The sequence below is a fragment of the Lactuca saligna genome, chromosome 1 (genome assembly GCF_052625555.1).
Source record: "Lactuca saligna cultivar CGN05327 chromosome 1, ASM5262555v1, whole genome shotgun sequence".
Taxonomy (NCBI): domain Eukaryota; kingdom Viridiplantae; phylum Streptophyta; class Magnoliopsida; order Asterales; family Asteraceae; genus Lactuca; species Lactuca saligna.
In genome coordinates, this window is record NC_136417.1 from 14,465,534 (window position 1) to 14,489,364 (window position 23,831).

The 23,831-nt window shown below is 37.2% G+C and overlaps 1 protein-coding gene across 1 annotated transcript; it reads right to left on the minus strand.

Annotated features, from left to right (window-relative positions):
- Positions 1–10,178: 10,178 nt before the first annotated feature.
- On the minus strand, positions 10,179–12,008 carry LOC145048365 (cytochrome P450 78A3-like). Its single transcript, XM_078996831.1, has 2 exons — positions 11,048–12,008; positions 10,179–10,861 (listed from the first exon to the last, which is right to left on the minus strand). Exons 1-2 carry the CDS (start codon positions 11,987–11,989, stop codon positions 10,250–10,252), a joined length of 1,554 nt encoding a protein of 517 aa, XP_078852957.1. The 5' UTR covers positions 11,990–12,008; the 3' UTR covers positions 10,179–10,249.
- Positions 12,009–23,831: the final 11,823 nt, after the last annotated feature.

Consider the following 23,831-nt stretch of genomic DNA (forward strand, 5'->3'; position numbering starts at 1 on the left):
GATTTTCCTGCCCAATTGATTCTCCACTTCATTCTTGAAGTCTTTGAACTTTTCAAAGGTTTCTGACTTTTGCTTGATTAAATAGATATACCCATATCTACTATAATCATCGGTAAAAGTCACATAGAAGCGGTTCCCATCCTTCGTGGTTGATCTAAACGGTCCACATACATCGGTATGTATTAGGTCAAATAGCCCCTCACCCCTTTCACAAGTATTCGTGAAGGGTGACTTAGTCATCTTTCCAAGTAAACAAGACTCGCATGTGTCATCTTCCCTAAGGTCGAATGACTCCAACACTCCATCCTTTTGGAGTTGGGCTATGCGTTTCTTGTTGACATGTCCAAGACGGCAATGCCACAAGGATGCTTTATCCAAACTAGTGGAAGAATCAATATTCAAAACATCATTTCCTAAGATATCAACAATCATAACAGTTTCATATTCCATTACATGGTATAGCTTCAAAGTAAAAGACACTATTTAGATAAGCCAAAATAGAACCATTCTCATTATTAAAAGAAAATCTAAATCCTTGTCTATATAAACCATGAAATGAAATGATGTTTCTAGCCATTTCTGGCGAATAGCAACAATTGTTCAAATCTAAACACAAATTATTCCTAAGCACTAAAGAATACACTCCAATCTTGGTAACAGGCGACGATCTTCTGTTCCCCATGATTAGATTGATCCTTCCTTGCTCCACATCCCTACTTCTTCTTAGTCCCTGCACATTTGAACAAATGTGATAACCACAACCGGTGTCAAGAACCCAAGAAACAGCATGATTAGAATCGTTAGATTTAATTGTGTATATACCTGCGAAAGATGGCTTGATCTTTCCTTCTTTGATTGCTTGCAGGTATTCTGGGCAGCTTCTCTTCCAATGTCCTATCTTGTGGCAGTGGTGGCACTTTGCCTCCTTCGGGTTAGGATAGGGCTTAGAGGGATCAACTTTGGTCCCACTAGAAGAGGCACCATCTCGGGCTTTAACCTTGCGATAGTTCTTTGATGAAGCCTTCCTCTTCTTTCCCTTTCCTTGACCAATTGCCAAGACAGGAGCAGCAGACGGATTGGGAGTAGTTGCAACAGACTTGTCTTTGAAGTTGCTTTCAGCGACTCTCAAAAGACCTTGGAGTTTGCTTAGGGTGACCTCCTCTTTGTTCATGTGGTAGGTCATCCTAAATTGGTTGTACATCGGAGGAAAAGAGTGAAGCACCATGTCGATCGCCAAGTCTTCCCCATAGTCAACATTTAACTTGCGAAGGCGATCGACATACCTTTGCATCTTTTGCAGGTGCACGGTAAGAGATTCTCCATTACCCATCTTAGCGGAGATCATGTTAGTGAAAATCTCATAACGCTCTTGTCTCGCGTTTTGGTGATATCTCTCCAACAAGTCTTGATGCATCTCGTATGGATACATGTCCTCGTAGGACTTTTGGAATCCGGAGTTCATGGTGGCAATCATGATGCAATATACCTTCGTTGCATCTCGCTCATGAGTCTCAAAAGCGGTGATTTCAGCCGGAGTAGCGATTTCGGGGTTGATTTTCTCAAGCTTTTCATCGAGGACATACTCCTTATCCTCGTAGCGAGCAATGGTGCGAATGTATCTTATCTATTCGCTAAAGTTCGTTCCATCGAAGGTGACCTTTTGGCAAAGGCTCATCAACGTGAAAGAACTCGCAGCAGCGTTGTTTGTGTTTGATATCTATAGAAAGGACAAAGATAGATTAGAATAAGAATCCCTAATTATCACCCAATAAGAAAAAATTAGGGTTAGGATCCAACAATAACATTTACATATTAGAAAAGGGATGTCGTAATCTAACATGAAAATAAATTGAAGGTAAGTGAATGACGATTCACTAATTCTCCATAACAAAACCTAGACTATTAGTCCTAAGTGTATTGAGAATTCCTAGGTTCGGATGAGATTCATTGAACTATTCAATGGCATGTTTAAATCTCGATATGCCCCTCTTGTTTGTGACTGGGATGCCGAGGATCACAAAGCGGGCGTGAATTACAATGCAAATTCACATGGTGCCTTCATTGTAACGATCACCTATTCGATGTGCCGGTAAACCACACACGCTCCATCGAACTATGATAAACAATGAATCACCCTTTGCCACCTTTGCTTAGAACCAATTAGTGTGCCGGTAAACCACACACGCTCCACTAACTTCTTAGCAGGGATGCAAAGTGTAATTTCATGGGATTGCATCAATTCACTTTTCCTAAAGTAACTAAGATTGGGAAATTTTTAAAACGTGTAGTTACTTTGTATTTCTTATTATACTTTTAATGAGAAGATGAGGTTGCCCTATCCTACCCGTTCGGCTAACGACCCTCCACCAATCAAGCAAGCGGTGGGTGTGAGTGTACACCCATTAAGCGCCATTTTATAGGCCGCAACCTTATACCCACCTTATAGATCGGCTTCGTGAATGAGGCCTACTAACGGTAAGACTAGCATTTAGTTATACATATATACATTATTCTAGTAATATCATATTAGTATAAGGTTGTGTTTTAAACCTTTTAAAACGTAGGGTTTGAAATTTAAGTTGTCTAAATTAAAACCTTTTAATCACAAATATAAATTTCAAAACTTTAGGGCAAGTTTTAAACATTTTAAAACATGGAGGATCAAATAAAAAATAATTCCAATTAACAATTAATATCCTAATTATCTTTATTTGATTTATCCAAGATTTCTTTTAAGATAATTATCAAAATAATTAATCAATTATCATATAAGTAAATTAAATATTTTATTAGATGATAAATATCTTTAATTAGATCAAGATTATAGTCATATATATCAAAAAAATGGATTAGGGTTGATCTAATATGATTAAGGTAAGTTTCCATAAGATAAACATGAAAAAATCCCGGTTTTGCCTAATCCTGACGCCCGGACTCGCCGAGTACACAAAGGGACTCGCCGAGTCAGACCTACTCGCCGAGTCCACTTTGGAACTCGCCGAGTCCATGACTCATAAACCCAAAAAACGAATTTTGCAGGTTTGTTTCAGTTAATCAAGCAACAATTTAAAGAAAACGAAACCAGTCTCTGATACCACTGATGGGTTTTAGCCATAAGAACTTTCCTATGTGCGCATGCAAAACCCTAATGCTCGGATCTAGGCTTTCTAATTAAACATGCTTTGAATCCAAGACTTCTAATGGCTAATTAGGTTAAATAACAACATTGAAATAGATCTAGAATCATACCTTTGGATTCCTTGTTGATCTTGTTGTCTTGGAGCTTCTAGAGTCACAAATGTCACTCCTCTAATGGCTTACAAACACCAATAGCAAGCAAGATGATTTAGGAGAGAGGAGAGGGGAGGAATTCGGCCAGAGTATCTCTACTTTTGATGGTGTATCGAATTCCCTCACCCCTAGGGTCTATTTATACTTGTAGACTCCTTAAGGATTACAGCTTTCACCCTAATTGGATAACTTAGACTTTAAGTTGATCCATATCCTTTCCTTGATAACCCTATGGACGATTTTGGCTTATCCAAGCCGTAGAAATCTTCCATCCTATCGTGGATAAGGATTTATAGTCTAAAGTGTAACTATCAAACAATTGACAGTTTATACCCTCTTATTTAATTAATCTCTTTAAGTCACCAAATTAATTCCAATTAATCTATGACTTATATTAATCAAATAACCATATATTATTCCTTATAATATTTACTCTCTCTTAACAAATCATCCATCAAGTTGCTATGGTGAAGGCAACCAAAAAGGACCATGCACAACCGGATCAAATACTTGCCTAATATAGTTGCAGCCTTAGACACTATTCCAACAGTTTTGACCAATCACGAAGATGTTTTCTGTTTTTATTAAGGTGGCGTGACGATTATCTCTGGTGTTTCTTTTCTCTTCGGATGAGATTATGGGTCTCTTAAGTATATGTATGGGGGTGATCCATGTGAGCTAGGCAAGATGGCTTTGGAGATCTTGTTTCGAGTTATGTGCATGGTTCTCTTGGGTTGTAGTTTCCGATTTAGATCAAGAGTTTGAGCATTATCCTTTCGGTGAATCGTGTGTGACTGTGTTTTCATAAAGATTTCTTGGGTAGCATATATGTGGTGCTCAGTGGCGCTGTGAGAGTGTCGTCAAGGCCTTCATGATCAGAAGCGTTCCAGTCATAGTCTGTGGGCCTAGAGATCATATGGTTCATTTCTTATACTTGTGGTGTTTTTGGGGTTGACGCGTTAATGGGTTTCGGGCGAGTCGTAAATATGTTTATTGGATAAGGGAAGTAGCAAGGACTGAGGGAAGTATCAGTCAGGTATCAGAAGGTCTCGGCAGATTTTATGCAATAATTCCAGTTGTTCGCAAGCGTTAGTTAGATTTGTGATTATCGAGATGGAAATTCCTTATGTCATCATAAGTCTTAAAATTCTTGGTGATTGTATCGAGTGGGTGCCCAGGTGGGGGTGCATCAGGTTCGGTAAGGGTTTGGATCTTGAGTTACAGGTTCATGTGGATAATCAGTATGTGACACAGCAGGGTTTAAGCTAAGTAGCCTTGTTGTGTGGTCTCCTGGGAACCTAGTGTTTGGGCCAGTTGCGAGACTGGTAGTCTCAGGGATGGTTTGGGAATATTATTATATCTCGTTCTAGTGATGGGATGTTAGGAATCAGAAGGTTTTGAGTGTACTACAAGTGCAGCTTCGTGAATCTCGGGTTATAAGCAAAGTATCTGATTGGATTTGGTTAAGAACTTGAGTCGGGATTTTTTTTCTTCTGGAAGTCACAAGGGGCGATTGTATGGGAGTATTTTGGCTTAGCAACCGGGCAGGAACCCGATATTTCAGAAAATTGGCAGAGGAGTTGGACCAGGGAGGTCTCGATAGATTTGGAAAGCGGTATCAGTGTTTCGGGCAGTATCAATGCATTGGGCAATATTAGCAATTTGGATTTTCGTGTGTATGTGAAGTATCTGGGAGTTTAGGAAATGCTAAGTCACTCACAGCGGGATTATATAATCTCATAGTAATTGATTTGACCATGTTGCATAGCTCTTGTCTGAGTCTAACCGTTAAAGGGACGAATTTTCTACTCGAAGGATTATTTGAGCCTCTTGTCGAATATCAATGTTATGTAGCAGTATATGGTAAGTGACTTTATTCCCTTTAAAGCATTGGTTGGTTCAAAACTCTATGGGGTTGGCTTGGTGGTGGTTCGGTGTGTGAGGTTTGACAGGTAGTTAGACCATTTAGACGGTAGGTTTCAGAATTCAGGCGAGATTAAGGATTCGTTCTTAACCAGGCTTGAAGAAATATTTTTAGGATGGCTTCATTAGACCTAGATAGGCCTTTGTATGATCAGAGTTGGATGTTATCATTGGTATGTTGTTTGTTGAAAGCCTGGCATGGAGTTGCTTCGGTGCGGGCGGTCTGTCAGGGTTTCAGACCCGTTTTGAGTCTTGAGGTTTCGGATAAAGTAGGGTTGGTAACTGCATGGGATTTTGGGTTGTTTTTCTGTAGGTTGGTAGTTTCTATTGGGTTTGATTGTTTTGGATATGTTCTTTTGCGCAGAATTTGTGGTAGCATTCATTGGGATGTTGTTATGATATGAGGGTTAATGAGGAGTGATTTCGCGGACGAAATCTAATTTAAGTGGAGGAGAGTTGTAACACCCAGAATCTAGAAGGTCATTTATGAAAATAAATCCTCTTTTATAAGGTCCAACTCGTCGAGTTCTTGGAGGAGAACTCGACGTGTTGGTAGTCTTTGGCACGTGCATTCCTAAGGACCAACTCAACGAGTTGGTGGAGGCAACTCGATAAGTTGGACGCTGTTTGAGAAACCCTAAATTTTAGGGTCTTACACCATATTTAAAGGCCTTAAGTCTTTCTTTTGGTGTCCTTATGAACCTCCACTGTTCCTAAAAAACCCTAAATCGAATTTTAGCCTCTACTATCAAGCATTTTGGAGAATAGTTTGGTGTCCATTTTGTGTCTTGTGAAAGGGAGTAGAAGATCTTGAAGTTTTAAGCTTGGAGAAGGAAGCCTTAGATCCATAATCACTCCATTTTTTTGCAGCCATTTCGAGGTATCAAGTTCAAACCTTGATTGGTAGATGATTAGATCTTCTCATTTGGGTTTTATTGTGATTTTGCCATCCTTTTTGAGTTTATGGATAAGATAGGTGGTGTAAAGGTTCATCCTTTCATATCTGAGTTTATTTTGCTACCTTTAGCTTAAAGGTGCAAACTTTAGGAGGATCTTGATGTCATGCATGCATTAATTCGAGTGTTAAGTTCATTTGAAGCTTAAGAACTTCATCTAGACATGCATGGATGTAATGTTAGCAACTTTACGTGGTTTTCCAACTCAAGGAAGTCAAATTTATGCTTTATGGCCATGCCTTTATGGATTAGATGCTTAATGAATTAAGTTGTTGGGCTTTGAGTGAACTCAACGAGTTTATGGATAAACTCGACAAATTGGATTAGTTTTCCTCGATATTTTCAGATTAATAGAGGAACTCGACGAGTTGGTGGGTAAACTCAGCAAGTTGACTTGGGTTTACTCGATCTGTGCAGATTGATGGAGAAACTCGACGAGTTGAAGAACAACTCGGTGAGTTGGGTCAACTTGGGCCGCTGAGTTTGACTTTTGACTTATGTCTTTGACTAAGTTTGTCTAAAGGGGTGTTTGTGATAACCTGATTTGGATTTAATGAAATTATGGGCTTAGAATAAGACCCATATGGGGTTGGGCCTAATTCGGAAAATTGAGCCATTAGTGGGCCTTTATGGATCTTTAGGTTTTGGCCTCAGTTTTGGTGTATGTTAGGTCAGGGGTAAAATAGTAATTTTACCCCATGTATGGATTATGGATTATAGCATGGAACCTAATTGTTAATTGGGTGAGTTATGGGTATTGATAGCTCGGGAAGCCAGCAGGGCAACAGTTAGGGATTTTCTTTCGGGGAGCATCTGCATTTGAGGTGAGTTTTCCTCACTGTACTTATGGGTCGAAGGCACCAATGCCAACCCTTTTGGATTTTTATCCTGGTTGATCTTAGGACTGAGTGCTGTTATGATCTATTAGATTAGTATCCTGGCAGATAGGATGATGCTATGCTTATTGATATGTATGATCTATACTTGACTGCTGATTGATTATGTGTTTATGAGTTATGTATATGTCAACATGTGTGTATGTGTGGTTGGGTTGAGGCGGTCCTGCTTTGTGCTAAAGGCCAACAAACCCATGGCAGCCCAGATAGACTGAAGGCCTGCGAGGCTGTCCAATCAGGTCGAAGGCCCGACGAGCGGTCTGGATAGGTTGTAGGCCCTGTGAGGCGGTCCAGTCATGTCGAAGGCTTGGGATCGGTCCAGATAGGCTGAAGGCCCTGCGAGGCGGTCCAGTCAGGCTAAAGGCTCATTTATGCATGTTGTTGTCTGTTATGTTTATATGGTGTTATTTTGGGGAAGACTCACTACGCTATGGGCTTATAGTTTTGATTATGTATCATGTACTTCACTGGATCGTGGCAAGGTGAAGGCGAGACCGTACACATCCTCGTGTTTTGGACTTATGATTTCTGGGAAACTTTGATAATGTAAATGTTTTGAAACTATGTTGAAAGAAATTTTGATTTTTAAATATGTTTTGGGAATAAGGTTTTTTGTAAACACTTCTATAAAAAAAGGAGTTGTTTAGAAAAGTTTAAATTTTATTGAAATTTTATGGGTGTTACAGGCATAAGGCCCAATAATGGCCCAAACGTCCTAAAACCCAAAAAGGGTTCTTCGTGAGTACGTTTAGTGTACCTCCAGTACGCCCCGCGTACTAACTTTCGCCAAAGGAAATTGGGGACTCGGGTAAGTATGCTCAGAGTATGCTTATGTACGCTTGATGTACGACCCGGATAGCCAAAACAACATTAAGCACTTAATGTATTAAGTCCAAACATCCATTTTGTAGATCTGGCTCTTACGGGATGTCTTAAATGATAAATTAAGTCACTAACTTGATGCCTTTGCATGGCTCAGAGAGACTAAAACCATAGATTTAGCATTCTACTTACATCAAATGATCATTAACTCATGCATGGTTGATCTACAACTATCAATATCAAACTTTATGGACTATGAACCTCATAAACATCAAAAGGAACATCTCATAACTTTCGGAGTAACATTTACTCACAAGAACTCATTCATGGGACCAAAATATGCTAAAATCTCAACTAGTTCTAGATCTAAGCATATAACAACCAAGGTTAAGACTTTATAACTCTAGGAAGCTGAGGAAGATGAGTAAACCATGGATCTACAAGCTCCTACTTGATCAGTGCTCCTTCACCAAGCTTCTTCTTCTTCAAGATACACCAAACAAATACAAGGATCAACTCTATCTAGAAATGGGTTAGGGTTTCGATATATTGCTTAAAGGGGCAATGGAGGTTGATAATGAGAGAGCCTTAGGACATAAGGTGTTTAAATAGGGTGAAAACCTTAAAATCCTGGCTCACGTACGCCTAGCTTACCAAAGGTATGCCCAACATACCAGGTGGTAACCCCATGTCTAATATCCTTCGAGGTACATCTAGCGTACCTCATGTACGCCCAACGTACGAGGTCTTCATGCAAAATAAATAAACATTTAATAAAAAAGAAATTTACTTGAAATACCGGACATTACATTGTTACATTGAATTATGATCTTTCTAACTTTCGTGTATCACATTGATATCCTCTTTTGGGTTAAAAATATACAGTTTGGGCTTGTTGCCAAGATACTCATCGTGACAGACATACTTTTTCAATCTTCTTAGGTCTAACATATGGACTTATGGAGCGCTAAGAAGAATCCTATAGTTTTACACTCTGTCCCAAAATCTGAATATCGTGCACGGGTGAATGTCGCAACAAAATTCCTTTGGTCACAACATCTTATTCGGGATCTTGATTTTTGCATCTCTAGTCATCCCATCCTCCTCGTTCTTAACATCTTTTCTTTTGTCACAAGTTGTGGATTTTAACTAGTTCACCGATTACCTTGGGAGGGGGTGTCAAACTTGTGTGACTAACCTATCATTTTCCTCTACATTAGTCACCTGCTACTTTGTGATGATCACAACATCATTTTCTTTGTGCAAAATCATTTTGCCTACAAATGAGCCTCTCCTCATTCTCAATTTCGTTTCTTTCGTCACAAGATTTTTGTATTAATCAATTCATTGCTTTGGGAGAAGAAGAGGGGGGGGGGGGGGGGGGGGGTCAAGCGTGCTTGACTAACCTATAGTTAATTTTACTTAATTCATTTATTTACTGCATTTAGTTCTATTCCCCCTATTATTTACAATATCTATAATGATGACTTCAATGAGAGTTAAATGATGGCACATGTATATGTATCATTCAATTAATAAAACTTTATCATTGTGGGATGTCAAATTGAAATTCAATGAATTCATAGTTCAATGATCATTGAACTTTTCAATGGAAAAAATAAAAGTTTTTAATTCTTAAATATATACTACAAATTACCTTTTGAAATATTCTATTGAACTTTATAGAGTTTAATATATTGTAAGAAAGAAAATAATATAATTTTATAGATTGTAGAAAAATGATATGATAATCCATTGAAATCTATATAGTTCAATGTACTATAGATACCCTTAGTTAAGTTATTTTAGTGTTTCAAACTTTGTGTTCAATGATGACTAATTAGTTATTTTTAGTGTTTCAAACTTTATATATCTCATTTATCTATAAATACTAGATACTCGCATGTATTCCTGGTTGTGAAAAAATAACTTTCCTGTCAATTTCATTAGGATGAAATTTGTTGTTCTCTACATTACTTTACGGAACTGGCATAATAAATTATCAACAATATATCACTTCGCTTTAAATACCTTTAAATTTCAATATATATAATTAATTAATATATACATAGATAAATAAACATTACAAAGAAAAGGAAATAACAAGGAGTTAAAGTTATAAACTAAAGCAAGAGATTATAACAAAAACCATTTAAACTTTCTATTGCTATATATTATATATGTTTATGCTACAAGGGTACATCTCGTACAATCAAAATCCTAATCTTGATTATGAAAGAAAGGTATATACAAAAATAAACCTTACTTGTATGTTTTTACACTAACTGGCTCATGCATGCATATTTTGCTATTTCTTGTCTGTAATTTATTAGTTTGTTTGTTTATTTGGTCATTTGGTATTTAAAGGAAGGAAGTTGTTGATGGACACCTTGGTCGAACGTTAAGAATAAGTGGGTTAGCCATCTCACATGATAGCTTCAACACCTCCGTCAAGTCAACGTCGTTTCCATCCAATTCAAACTCCTGCAACAATGACGCCACCCAAAAACTTACCGTCGTCAATCCAAGAGTCTTCCCTGGGCAGCTCCGCCTACCCGACCCAAACGGAGCCACCCTCAAGTCCGAACCCATCACCGAAAAATCCTTGTCAAACCTTTCTGGACGAAACTCCGACGGCTCCTTCCAGAGATGTTGGTCTCGACAGATGGCCCACATGTTGACCATTGCGGTGGTTCCCGCTGCCACGTGATGACCGTCAACGGTGGTGTCGGAAACGGCCAGACGAGCCCAAGAGAGGAGTGGCCCTGGTGGGTGTAGCCTGAGAACCTCTTTGACAACCGCAGGTAGATAGATCAAGTTGGCAATGTCAGATTCCGTCACGGGACGACACCTCCCCACCACCCTGTCCAGTTCTTCTTGTACCTTTAACTGAACATCAGGATGCAGTACCAACCTCGCTAGAATCCACTCCATCATTACAGCCACCGTGTCTGTTCCTCTGAATATCATCTCCTGCATGCATGTCCATATTCATTACATATATATACATGTACAATATATATATATATATATATATATATATATATATATATATATATATATATATATATATATATATATATATATATATATATATATATATATATATATATATATATATATAAAAGAAAATTCAAATTGGCTTAATTAATTACCCACCCAGAGAACGGCAATCATGTCTGAATCCGATAATCTCTCTGACCCTTGAAGCGAAAGCAAGACGTGGGTGAAGTCGGCGTTAGAGTAATTAGGCGTGGTTTGCGATCGGTGTTCTTGGATCATCCGGTTGACAAAGTGTTTGACTTTAGGAAGAAGATTGGAGCACCTGAACCGGATCCCTTGCGGGTCAAAGTCCGTCAGCCATGGGAGGTGGTCGGTCCAGTTAAACATTCCCAACACCTCGTAACCTTCATCCACAAGCTCCCTCAGCTCCACCAGTTGGACGTCGTCTGAATCGGCCAACCGGTGCTTTCTTCCAAAAACAGACCACATCATGTTGCAGAGAGAGGCTCGCCTAATCAAATCTCGGACGCATATCGATTCTCTCTTTTGATGATGCATCATCTCCACCATCTCTTGGGAAATCACCTTCCTCTGCCATTCGGAAGCTCTCATCTGTTTGGGGCAGAAAAGATGCATGGCGGCGATCCGTCGTAGAGTCCGCCAGTAAGCTCCATAAGGTGCAAACCCGATGGCCCGGTCGAACATCAAAGTGCGAGCCGACTCCTTGACTGGACGATCAACAAAGGCGGATCCGTTGAGTATCTCCTTGGCTACGTCCGGATGACAGGTGACGATAACCCTCGTTTGGCCAAGACTGAAGGCCATGAGACGCTTAGCTCCGCAGGATTGAGCTGCAGCGTAAATCTTCCGGTGAGCCAAGCCGGTCATGAGGAACATGCTACCGATGAAAGGAAAGCCCCTCGGACCAGGTATTACGCTGTGGTTAGCCCAGGCTGGACCACCTGGATGAGCCCAGTGAAATATGGATTTGAGAAGGAAAAGAAGAAAGAAAACAAGCGATGTGCACTTCGAGAGGAGAGGGAAAAGGATAAGCCAGAGGGATTCAATGTCACTTGTAATGTTGTTATGTTCTTTCATTTTGTGTATTATGTGTTGTGTATTGGTTTGAGATGAAAACCAGAGGCGTAGTTGGTATTTATAAGGAACAAACAAGCTAAGGTAGCTAGGCAGTAACCGCCATACTAAGTTTTCTGTTTTTGTTTTTAGTTTTGTTTTCTGTCTTGAGCAGAAGTGTATTGGGTCCCACAGTTTTATCTAACGATATTTTAAATTAATACCAAATCCTAATAAATGGTATTCCTACTTTTAGTAAGGAAGGATTTGGAGAGTGGAGGGCACGCTCCTTCAAAATTCCATACTAAAATATTGTACTAAGTTATAACTGAGGCATGTTGTGTCTACGAGGTTGAAGGGCGAGTGGACTATGATAGAATGGTAGGACACGTGAGGAAAGGGGTGTAGCACATGAACGCCCACACTCTATCCTCCATCCGGTTCACCGCTTATTGCCAAAAATGTAGCATGCCTCTCACCTGCATCCAATCTTATGAGTCTTCTTCTGTATCGATTATTATGGATGTTTATATGTATTTTTTTAAATCAAGAGTCGAGGCATGTGGGTATAAAAAGACAAGCGAACCGTGATACGTGAATCGAACCTTGCATTCGCGACTTCCAATGAAGCACAGGCCATGGTTTTTCCTTTATAACTCTATATATTAACTCATATCAAGAGTTGAAAAGTGAAAGATTTTTATAAATAAACGAGAATCACATAGTTTTTAACGTGATGCATTCCATATTGTATAGGTTTATGTGTGATTCATAAGCTTGAAAAAGATAGTAGTAAAACACAATTCAAAACACTACCTATATATCAACCTTAAATATAGACCATACTAAAAAACAAAGCTTTAAAAAGTTTTTTATGGTTTTGTTAAAACCCGTCATTAAGGGTTGTATTTCCCATAAAACTTTAAAAAAAAATTATTTAAGTTATATATAATATCATAAAATATATATATATAAAATTATTAATTATTTATAAATTATCATCTTAAATCACACATTACAAATGATATAACTTGTGAGAACTTGAAAAAACTTAAAGTTTAACATTGTCTTCAAGTCATGTCTACGTTATGTTGAACATTGCTAAAAACATACGGACATAACCCAACTACACATATCAACTTGCTAAAGATATATATCGATATAATTTTTTTTGACAAAAAAGGGTGGAACATTCAAAAAAATTTATTAATTAGAAAAAAAAAAAAAAAAAAAAAAAAAAAAAAAAAAAAAAAAAAACTAATACAATTATAGGTTGGAGACTCTTCATCTATAGGAAAAAAAAAAGAAAAAAAAATTGAGAGACCCAAAAAGCCAAACAATCTAAAACAATTAATGCAAAACAACAAAATAAAAAAACCTATAATGTGCTTTCAACCCTATTACATAAACGTAAACTAGGAAAAAAAAATTCTAATTATGAGTTATTTTAGAAGCAAAGTAATCATAATTAGAGTATATTACTGAAATCGTCCCTGTGGTTTAGTTAAAATTGCATATTTGGTACCTAATTTTTATTTTACATTCGGATCGTTCCTATGGTTTGATTTTGTTACATTTTTCGTCTCTATGGTTTGGTCAAAATTGCACGTTTGGTCCCTAATTTTATGTATGTAAGAGACGAAAAACACAACAAAATCAAACTATAGGGACGATCCAAGTGCAAAAGAAAAGTTAGGGACCAAACGTGTAATTTTAACCAAACCATAGGGACAATTTCAATAATTTACTCTCATAATTAATATAATGTCAATTTTTTCCAACATATTTTTCTGAAGCAACGCATAACAAACCATTCAATCTTTCTTATGAAATAAATTATCTTAAATAGTTTTTTAATAACTTTAATTTTGATTTTTTTTTTCTGTTGATATTGCGGTAACATGTATAGTTAATAATATTCGATATGTAATGAAAACATTTTAATAACAATCTTACGTTTTAACAAACTCTATAATTTCAAAAATGAACATAAAATTTGTTTTGCAAAGTCATTTGTAATACTTTAAGTTTAGAAAACATATTTTAAATCTATCTCACACATGTCATGAGAAAATTGTTTTGTGAAATTAATACAACTTTTTTAAAGTTCAATGTCATCCAATGATTTTTAACTTTTTAAAATCATATAAAAATCCAAAAATATTTTCAAAAAGTATTAATTGTTTAAAAGTACTCATGAATGAAACAATTGAAACATCAATAACAACTATAAAATATTAAATTCTAAACGATTCTTCAGTGAGTGTAATTATTATGCATTATTAGTTTCATCAAAATGCCTTTTTATAATAACTTGATGTCATATGATGGGTTTTGATAACTAAAAATGATAGTTTTCTCAAAAACGGCAACGAAAACATTAATAAAAGAATTAGTTTATTTTTGACCATTTAAAAAAAATCATTAAGAATCCATTTACATTGGTTACAATGATATTAAAGCAACCATAAAGCATTTTATAAGGAAAAACTCTAGAGCCTTTAATCTCACTTAATTTGTTAATCCACATCCCCTCCCCCAGACAACTGTTGCAACGTCTTGTATGTTATACTTCAATGCCATCGAAAGCTTATTATGTTGTAAATATAACAAACTATATCATCTAATTCTACTCGTTGACTCAACAAAAGCATCCATCACTCCCAAACTTATGACCTATCTCAGTGACATCAACGAGAACAAGATGGTTATTGTTATATGAGTAGCATCCCTAACATATATGATATCTTTAAACAAATATAAAACAGCTGGAAGCAATAGCAAAACATACCAATAGGTCTTTATCGTTTTTTGTGTAGTAATATGGTTCGAATTTATATAAGTAAGCTTCTAAATCGTCTAAGGTGTAAGGTGATAATCCTTCGTTTAAAACAAATGAATTTGAACCATAAGAAATCTTCTATGGTGGTGAAAAGTGTGGAGTGTTCTCGTTCTCTGAGCAGGCGATCTGCAGGACCAGGATATGAACGTGTATACAAGTAATTTTTTTGTCAAATGGTCCTTGGTCTGCTCGATCGCCCATACGCAACATTTTTTCACAATCTTATGTAAGAATGGAAGTGGTTCCTACTATGTTTGAGATCCATTATGTAAGGTGTTAAAAAAGAGTGAGATAACTAATGTGCTTTTTTATTTGATGAATTTAATGAGGATAAAACTTAATCTAGAAAGATAGAGAGTTGTATTTCTTTTTTACTTGATACAGATTGATATGCTTAATGGGCTAAGTGAGAGGAGTGTGTCTTTACTCTTTACCTATTAAGACCTCATTTTTTACACCAACATATCTTCTTTTTACATTTCTTTTAAAAATATTATTTATATATGTAACGTCCCAAATTTTAAGGTTAAAAATTTCAAATTTTAAATTAATAAAACCATTATTCAAAATAATATCGTAAAAACCATAGTGAATCAGTGTGTATCAATAAACATCCAAGTACATCAGAATCATGTAAAATGTGGAAACAACGTGGTGTGTGTAATGCAGTCATCCCGAGCTCTTACCCTTCGAACCAGAAATACCTGAAACATAAATTAAAAACCATAAGCACAAATCTTAGTGAGTTCCCTAGATTACCACATACCATACATATCAACATATAATGGGTCATGTCCGGTATCGATCCCCGCTCAGAACAGAATTGTCAGTCATCAGGGCCCGCTTGGCATAGGGCCCCGCCTGGTATACATACAAACACAAAAACACATGCAAAATCACAAAGATAAATAGCATACAATATAATCATCAGGCCGTGCCCGACATTGGGCCCCACCCGGTAAACATATCAGAAAACATACATGTAAAGTCACGTAGAAAACTAGCATCATAATCATAAATAACCATGGTCGGCATTGATGCCTTCAACCCACTAAACATAGTGAGGAAATTCACCTCAAGCTGCTGAATCTATCAAATAAAATCTCGGTCTGCTGATCATGAAAATCCTCATACTAGCACCATCAAATAATATTCAATTAATAATTGGACATTGATCCATAATCAAGAATCTAAATTACATGTTCATCATCTAGGGTAAAAGACCATTTTACCCTTTTCTTACTTGGCCCAAAACCAAGTCCCAACCCATTTGCTCAAAAGGCCCATATTCCTAAGTGACATCCCAAGGCCCAATATGGCACAACTTTCTAATTAGGCCCAAAAATAATCTTGGGCCTAATTCCAAGAAAGCCTATAGTCTATCCATGGACTAAAGTCAGAAGTTCAATGTCCCAAAAAGGTCTAAATCCTAAAAGCACAAAATATGGCCCAAACCAATCAAAGTTATCCGATGCTCAAACCGTTGAGTACGTTGGGCGTACTCAGGATTACACTTGGCGTACTCCTTATGGGGACAATACGCCCAACATATGTGCTAGGTACGCCCCACGTACTCTACAGAAAACCAAATCAACCCATTAAGCACTTAATTGGTTAAGCCATCATACTAAAATCTCAGATCTGATCCTAAATGGTGACTTACCACATAAAGTTGGCAACTTTACTCTCATGCATGTCCTAATAAGACCCAAAACAAAAAGACAACCATAACAATGAACCTAACACATGCGTGGACCAAAATAACTCATGCATTTTATGGACAAGGGACCTTAAATGTGCAAAGATCTAACATCCATGGCTTCTGGAGTAGACCATAATCTTAAATATGGCTTAAAAGACCCAAAAATGCACAAATAACACCCTGATTTGGATCTAGCATAAAGAACCATCAAGATGAGAGCTTTTTACCTCAAACGTGGCACACCCTCGAACCGTCAGAACAGACGACGGAAACGTCCGGGGGCGGGTGACGTCATGCGTAGTATCACAACAATCGTATCATAGCAATCAAAGTAAACACAACCAATACATTGTAATATGAATATTTACATCTGTTTGAAAACATAGTTTGTATACATCAAAAGTAGCAAAAGATAAAGACGAGACTCCAAAATGCTCCGTCTTCTCCAAAAGCTGGCAAAGGTACCTGTCTATCATTGTCCTGAGAATACAAGTGGTTTTGAAAACGTATCAGCATAAAGCTGGTGAGTTCATAAGCATGTTTTTGTATTGAAAACTAGTCACTGAATTTGTACAAATGATTTCTTTTCATTATAAGTAAAATATTGTTTGTATCAAAACCCTGGTCAATCACCAGTAAGTAAGATGTGTTACGTTGGAAACCCTGGCTACCACCAGTAAGTGATGTATGTTCTGTTGAAAACCCTGGCTATCACCAGTTTGTAAGGTAGTTTTATTACTTAAAATAAAACCAAAGGTTGTGTCCCTGGAATACCCTCCAATATAGTATGTAGGTAGTCTTATTAATTATAATAAAACTATTGAAGAAGGAAAATCCCGTAAATAAAGGTTAGTTACACTATTGTGAGTTTGTATAGCCATGCTAATGTGACTGATGACCTCCGCGACGTTTCTTCAAGCGTCGTATGTTACAAAATTTGTCACCCCACGCATGACTGCCTAACTGTAGCTAATAGTTTAGGTGTGGGATTGTCGATCCCAAATAGATCTATTCACAAATTTCACGCTCTCCCTCCAGGAGACTCTGGCTATACTAAATGTAGAGGATTTGCCAGTACCCCAAAGGGTACGATGAAGAGATATCTCACAATCCTGTATTAACTAGTTTATGTGTTGTTCAGTTGTTCTCGTGTTCGAAATCGTTGTATACGGTGTAGAGTATAAATAATTATATGCAAAAATAATTATTTAGAAAAATACTCTTGTTTTCTATATGTAGTAATGGATAAACTAAATCTAACATAGTTTATGTGTTTGACTTTGTACGAAATTTAAATCTGTAAAACTGGTAACGAATTCCCCAAACTATACCTATTATAGTTTGGCTGGTAAGTTGTGTTCATATACTGTTCTGAAAACTATGCAATTTTGTTTAGAAAAACGTCTCGTATGCTCCGCATATTACAAAATGGATAAAGTATCTAAATGTTTGGAATAAAACCATTGTAATTGCATCGGTTTTTAAGTTGCGAAAACCTTTATGTTTGGCTTGTATTTCCCTCCTGAAAATGTTTTAAAAACTATAAAAGCATAGGGGTATGAACTCACAGTTGGTTGGATGCCAAGGATTGAACTGGACGATCCTTGAGTTGATGTACGTTGCACTTAACGGAATCCTAATACCACATAAATACATATATATGTATCTAAATTAGTGAATTCGTTAGATAAAGTATTAGATAAAAACTTGGTTTTGGTTAAGGAATGTTACCGGGACTTGGTTGGATCGAGGAAAACAGACTTTTCCCCATGAAAGAGCATTTTACGGCCGTATATGGAGTTTACGGCCGTAAATGGAGTTTACGGTCGAGAACCGGGTTTACAGTCGTGAACAGGGTTTACGTCCGTGAACTAGGTTTGCGGCTTTTGAAGATCTGGGGGATTACGGCCATAAACTCAAGAAAAAGAGTGTTGGTTTTCGACTAAAGTGTTCCAGAGGCTCCCAAATGGCTCCAAATGATGATTTCCGATGTTTTTCGGGTGAAATGATGGATTTATGGAGTTTACGATCAAGAGGTTAAGAGAGAGAAAATGGGTGTTTCCGGCCAAGAATGTTCAAATGAGGGTGGGGTCCTGTATTTATAGGCCAGGGGTATGGTCGGTGGTGGGGTCCACCTGACACTGAACGTACACGAGTTTACGGCCGTAAACTTGTCTTGGCCTTGAACTCGTTGTTTTTCTAGGAATCATGAGTTTTTCGTATGATTTTTGGTTTTCCGAGTGGTATGAAATTATAACTATAACCTTAGTTGATTTACTTAACCCAAGAAGTTAACGGAAAAAAGATAAAAATTAAATTTTATTGATGGAGGTGGGTTAAAAATAACAGAAGAAATTTCGGGTTGTCACATCATCCCCCCGTTAGAGGGAATTTTATCCGAAATTCGAACATAGAATACTAATCATGGATTTGGAAAGAGATGCGGATACTTCTGTTTCAACTGATCTTCGCACTACCAAGTGAATTCAGGTCTCCGCTTGGCATTCCAGTGAACCTTCACTACCGGGATGCGACTTTGTTTCATTCGTTTGATTTCTCTATCCATGATTTCTACTAGTTCTTCCACAAAGTTTAAGTTTTTGTTGATCTCAATATCATCGAGAGGGATCATAAGGGTTTCGTTGGATAAGCACTTCTTAAGATTCGAGATGTGGAAGACAGGATGAATGTTGCTAAGTTCTTGGGGTAGACGAAGTTTGTAGGCTACGGTACCAATCTTAGCAAGGATCTCGAATGGTCCTATATACCCCAGATTTAGCTTTCCACGCTTTCCAAAGCGTATCACGCCTTTCCAGGGTGAGACCTTCAAAAGAACATGGTCTCAAACCTGGAACTCAAAGGGTTTTCGTCGTTTATCGGCGTAGCTCTTTTGTCTATCTCGTGAGGCTTTTAGTCGTTCTCAGATTTGTACGATCTTTTCTGTGGTTTTGCGGATGATTTCTGGACCAGTGAGAGTGCTGTCAGGGACTTGCCCTTTTGCTAGCTGCGTGTTGCCCACCTCAGCCCAGCACAGAGAAGATCTACACTTGCAGCCATAGAGGGCTTCGAACGGTGCAGTCTTGATGTTGGTATGATAACTGTTGTTGTAGGAAAATTCGATCAATGGAAAATGGGTGTCACACGACTTACCAAAGTCGATGACACATGCTCACAACATGTCTTCTAAGGTTTGGATGGTCCTCTCACTCTTCCCATCTATCTGAGGATGGTAAGTTGTACTCATATCCAGCTTAGTTCCAAGAGCTTTCTATAGGGACTGCCAAAATCTCGAGGTGAGCCTGCTACCTCGATCAGAGATAATGGACACATGTATACCGTGCAATCGAACTATTTCTTGGATGTACATTCGTGTGAGTCTCTCCATCTTGAATTTTTCTTTAATTGGCAAGAAGTGGGCAGATTTAGTCAATCGATCCACTATTACCCAGATGGTATTGTACCCACTCAGATATTTGGGTGATCACGACATGACCATTGGGTAGTCACGACGTGTCAAGCAAAACATGAGAAAGCATGTTTTGGATCATTCTCAAGATGTGAGACATAAGGGCTCACAACGTGAGAGATGCTGCAGTCCAAACCCGTGATCTTTTAGGGTGTGCTTCATATTTAAGCACCCTAAACTTGGTTTTAGGGTTCATTTCTCAATCTTCATCTCTATAAATCTCAGAAATGCTAACCCTAGTTCTTCATGGTGATGTTTGGTGCTCATTTAGTGATTTTTGGTTCTTTAAAGAAGAAGAAGACTCTTTGGGTGCATCCTTTTGCCAATCAAGCTCCTACCTCATCACCTTGAAGTGATTTTGGGCCCTTATATGTCATAAAGCTTCTACTTTTATCTCTAATGCATGCTAGATCTAAGATTTATGCTTTCCTTTTTATGGATGGGTTTGATAGCATGCATGGGATCCACAAAGTTAGCAACTTTGTTGATCATTAAGGCATTTCCTTTTAGTATGAGTTCATATATAAGTTTTATTATTAATTTAGACTTCAAGCATAAGTCTTGATCGTATTTTCCCACTTATTGGCCTAATCGGTGTTCAAGTCATGCATGTTGTAAAGCTTCGGTTTTTATGGTCCTTAAGGTTGGGGGAGACCCTCTAGAAAATCTCAAGGAATGGATTAAGGGATTAAGAGCTTAATATTTAAAGCTAGATAGAGTAGATCTCACGATGTGAGCAATAGCCTGTCACGTCGTGAGATGTGGTGTTTGCAACTACTTTGTCCTTTTCTAGTCATGTCGTGACCATTGGCTGATGTTGACTTTTTTAACCATGGTTGACTTTTAGTCAAACTAAGGGTTTTGGATTTCAGACCGATAGGGTAATTAGTCTTTGCTAAGTGAGAGTTGTGGAATTTAGATGCTACTTGCATGGTGAGTTCTCAGACTATACTTGCATGTGTGGTAGTATGTGTTGACCAACTGGGTCTTATTTGTTGATTATTGTTGCATGTGAATTGAGTTGTTGATAACTCCTGTACGGGTGTAAGTTCATGTGACTACTGATAGTCCCCAAGGTTGCTAATAACCCGTGAGGTGTGTTGTTAATCCACAGGGTGTGTTGTTAGCTACTAGGACTGCTGATAGTCCGTAGGGTTGATGAAGACCCATATATTCTATATTGCATGTTGTATGTGATATTCAAAATTTTTGATAGTTCCAAGGTTGTTGTTTTATGTTGTGTTATATGAGATATTTGTGGAACTCACTAAGATTTGTTCTTACAGTTGTGGATTATATATTTTTGAAGATAGCCATTTGGTTTGTGAAGGCGGGTCTGTACACACACATCAGTAGCCTTATGATTCGAGATTCTTCGTTGTCTTCATTATATCTCGGATTTATGAATAATGGTTTTTGAACAAATGATTTATTTGAATGTATCATTATTAAATATGAAAAATTTCGTATGGGTTTTCTGGATTTTACAAAAGACAATGAGGGTAGACCATGACACTTGGATATAACACAATAGGGTAGCCCATGACATTTCAAGTAAAGACCATGGGGTAGCCCATGTCACTAGTATGTAAGACCATGGGTAGCCCTTGGAATTTCAAGGGAAGACCATGGGGGTATCCCATGGTACCAGATGTAAGACCATGGGGCTAGCCCATGACATTTCAGGGAAAGACCATGGGGATAGCCCATGGTGAATGTATGTATGGTATATGGTATTTTGGGGAACTCACTAAGCTTTGTGCTTATGGCTTATGTCTAAAATGTTATCGGGTACTTCTGGTTCCAAAGGTAAGGGACCATATTGACCGCACTGCATCCCCCAAAGATTTATTTCACATTATGATTTTACTCTTATTATCTTTTGAAACAAATGAATGAATGGTTCTGGTTGATTAAAAATGAATTTTGTACTTAGTATTTTTGGGACATTACACATTGGTACTTAGTAAAGTGGAAATACAACTCAATCTATGAAGAGAGTCCCTTTTTCCGTTTTGCCAGTCATCTTGACAAATAGAAAAACAAGGCATTTAGTATTAAAAAAAGGTCAACTGTGTAACAACTTGATATCAAATTACCTAAAAACATTAAAAATTAAACAAAGGGTAATTTAGTAAATATCAAAATACAAAACTGAAGAGTAACTTTCACTTTGTGTAGCAACTAACCTCTAACACTATCATCGTGTAGTCACTAAATGTTTTGAGATTATCTTTTTGAGCTTCCTAAACAGTAGAAACCATTTCCATTTCATGAACCTGGGATTATGAAAGTATAACATAAAGATCATGAATATATATAACCATGTGAGCCAAAAAAATAGGTTATTGATAGCATAACAACATTCAGATAGAACATTCTGACATAATAATTCAATTGGATAGAAACTTGGAGTCATGAAGTTTAAATTACGTGATGTAGGAGAACCTTGATCGTTGGAAAATTATGACTAATTCATTGATCACATGTTTATGTGAGTCACGTGAAGTACTAATGGATATAGTACATGTTGATGTAGACTATTCAGATATGCTACAAAGGACGATAACTTTATTTGTCATGATTTACTAATGTTTCAGTAAATATAGTTATGTTTATAAGATTCTGACACTTTGAAAAGATTCAAAGTGTAGAAGAACAAATAACAAGAATTGATTAGGCAGAAAGATAAAAGATCTCTAATCTGAGAAGAAGGGAGAATGCTTTAGTATCATGTTTTCTGATCACCTTAATGACTGTGGAACTATATCACAATTGACTCCTTGAAGAACATCTTAGTATAATTATATGACTAAGAAGAGGAATAAGATATTGTTGAAATAGTTTAGTCCAGAGATAAGTCATACTTCGTTTCCAATCAAGTTCTAGAGCCATGCTCTAGTTACTACAAAGCGTCTCTTGAAAACTAATTTCATACTAAGTAGGTTTATAACACCTCATGAAATGTGGATTAATAATGCTTTCATACTCTAGATCATTTGGAATTGGAAGTTGTGATGTTTTGTTTAAAATAAAGGATGAACTAAGACCAATTCCATGACGTGTTTATTGTCAAGAATCCACACGAACTTTTGAATATTTGTTTTAGTCATCAAGGAATGTTCATTGAGAGAAAAATCGTATATCAAGAAGTTAGTGGGAGTCTTATTGATCTTGAGAGTTTCAGGAGTTAGTTGACAATAAACCTTTTTCATCATCACTAGCACACAACCTGAGGTTGATAAGCTATCACTTTCAGCTGACACATTCTTGTTTTTATGCACCTTCCAGTTGAGTTGACAATGTTGATGAGTTATATGTTTTCCATTTAACCGCAAAAGAAAAACATGTTGGTCAGTGAAAGTACTTTGATCAATATGGGCGAACTGCTTAACAACACGAAAACATTGTAGGCCCTTGTGCTACCAGAGGGCAATAAATTAAGAATAAGCGAAGTTCGGTCCATGAAAGGAAGGCTAAATTTAAATTTGGTTTTGTCCTAAACCTTATCTTATGATTGTAGGTTGGAATGATAGATTCACATGGATAGGAATGTATACACCATAAAATCTAGGTGGCAAAATGTTTCGCTCTAATTTATGAGAATAATAATGTTAGGGTGCAAAGTCACGCTTGGATGTATTTATGCTTACCCACTTGTATTGTGTAATGAGTTATATTTCCTATAAATAGGAAGTGAGTAACACTCATTTATGTAATTATCATTTTGGAGTGTTAGTTTTAGAGAGAAATAGCAAACCCATTTGTACCATTTCTATCAAAAACTAATGAGAGCTTAAAACCATATTTATTTACTCCATGTGTTCATGATTTATATACAATTCACTAGATCTTT

Coding starts and splice junctions, on each gene's coding strand:
- LOC145048365 (XM_078996831.1), bottom strand. CDS start 11,989: ATGAAAGAACATAACAACATTACAAGTGACATTGAATCCCTCTGGCTT. Junction 10,862..11,047: donor ACATGATTGCCGTTCTCTGG/GTGGGTAATTAA, acceptor ACATGCATGCAG/GAGATGATATTCAGAGGAAC.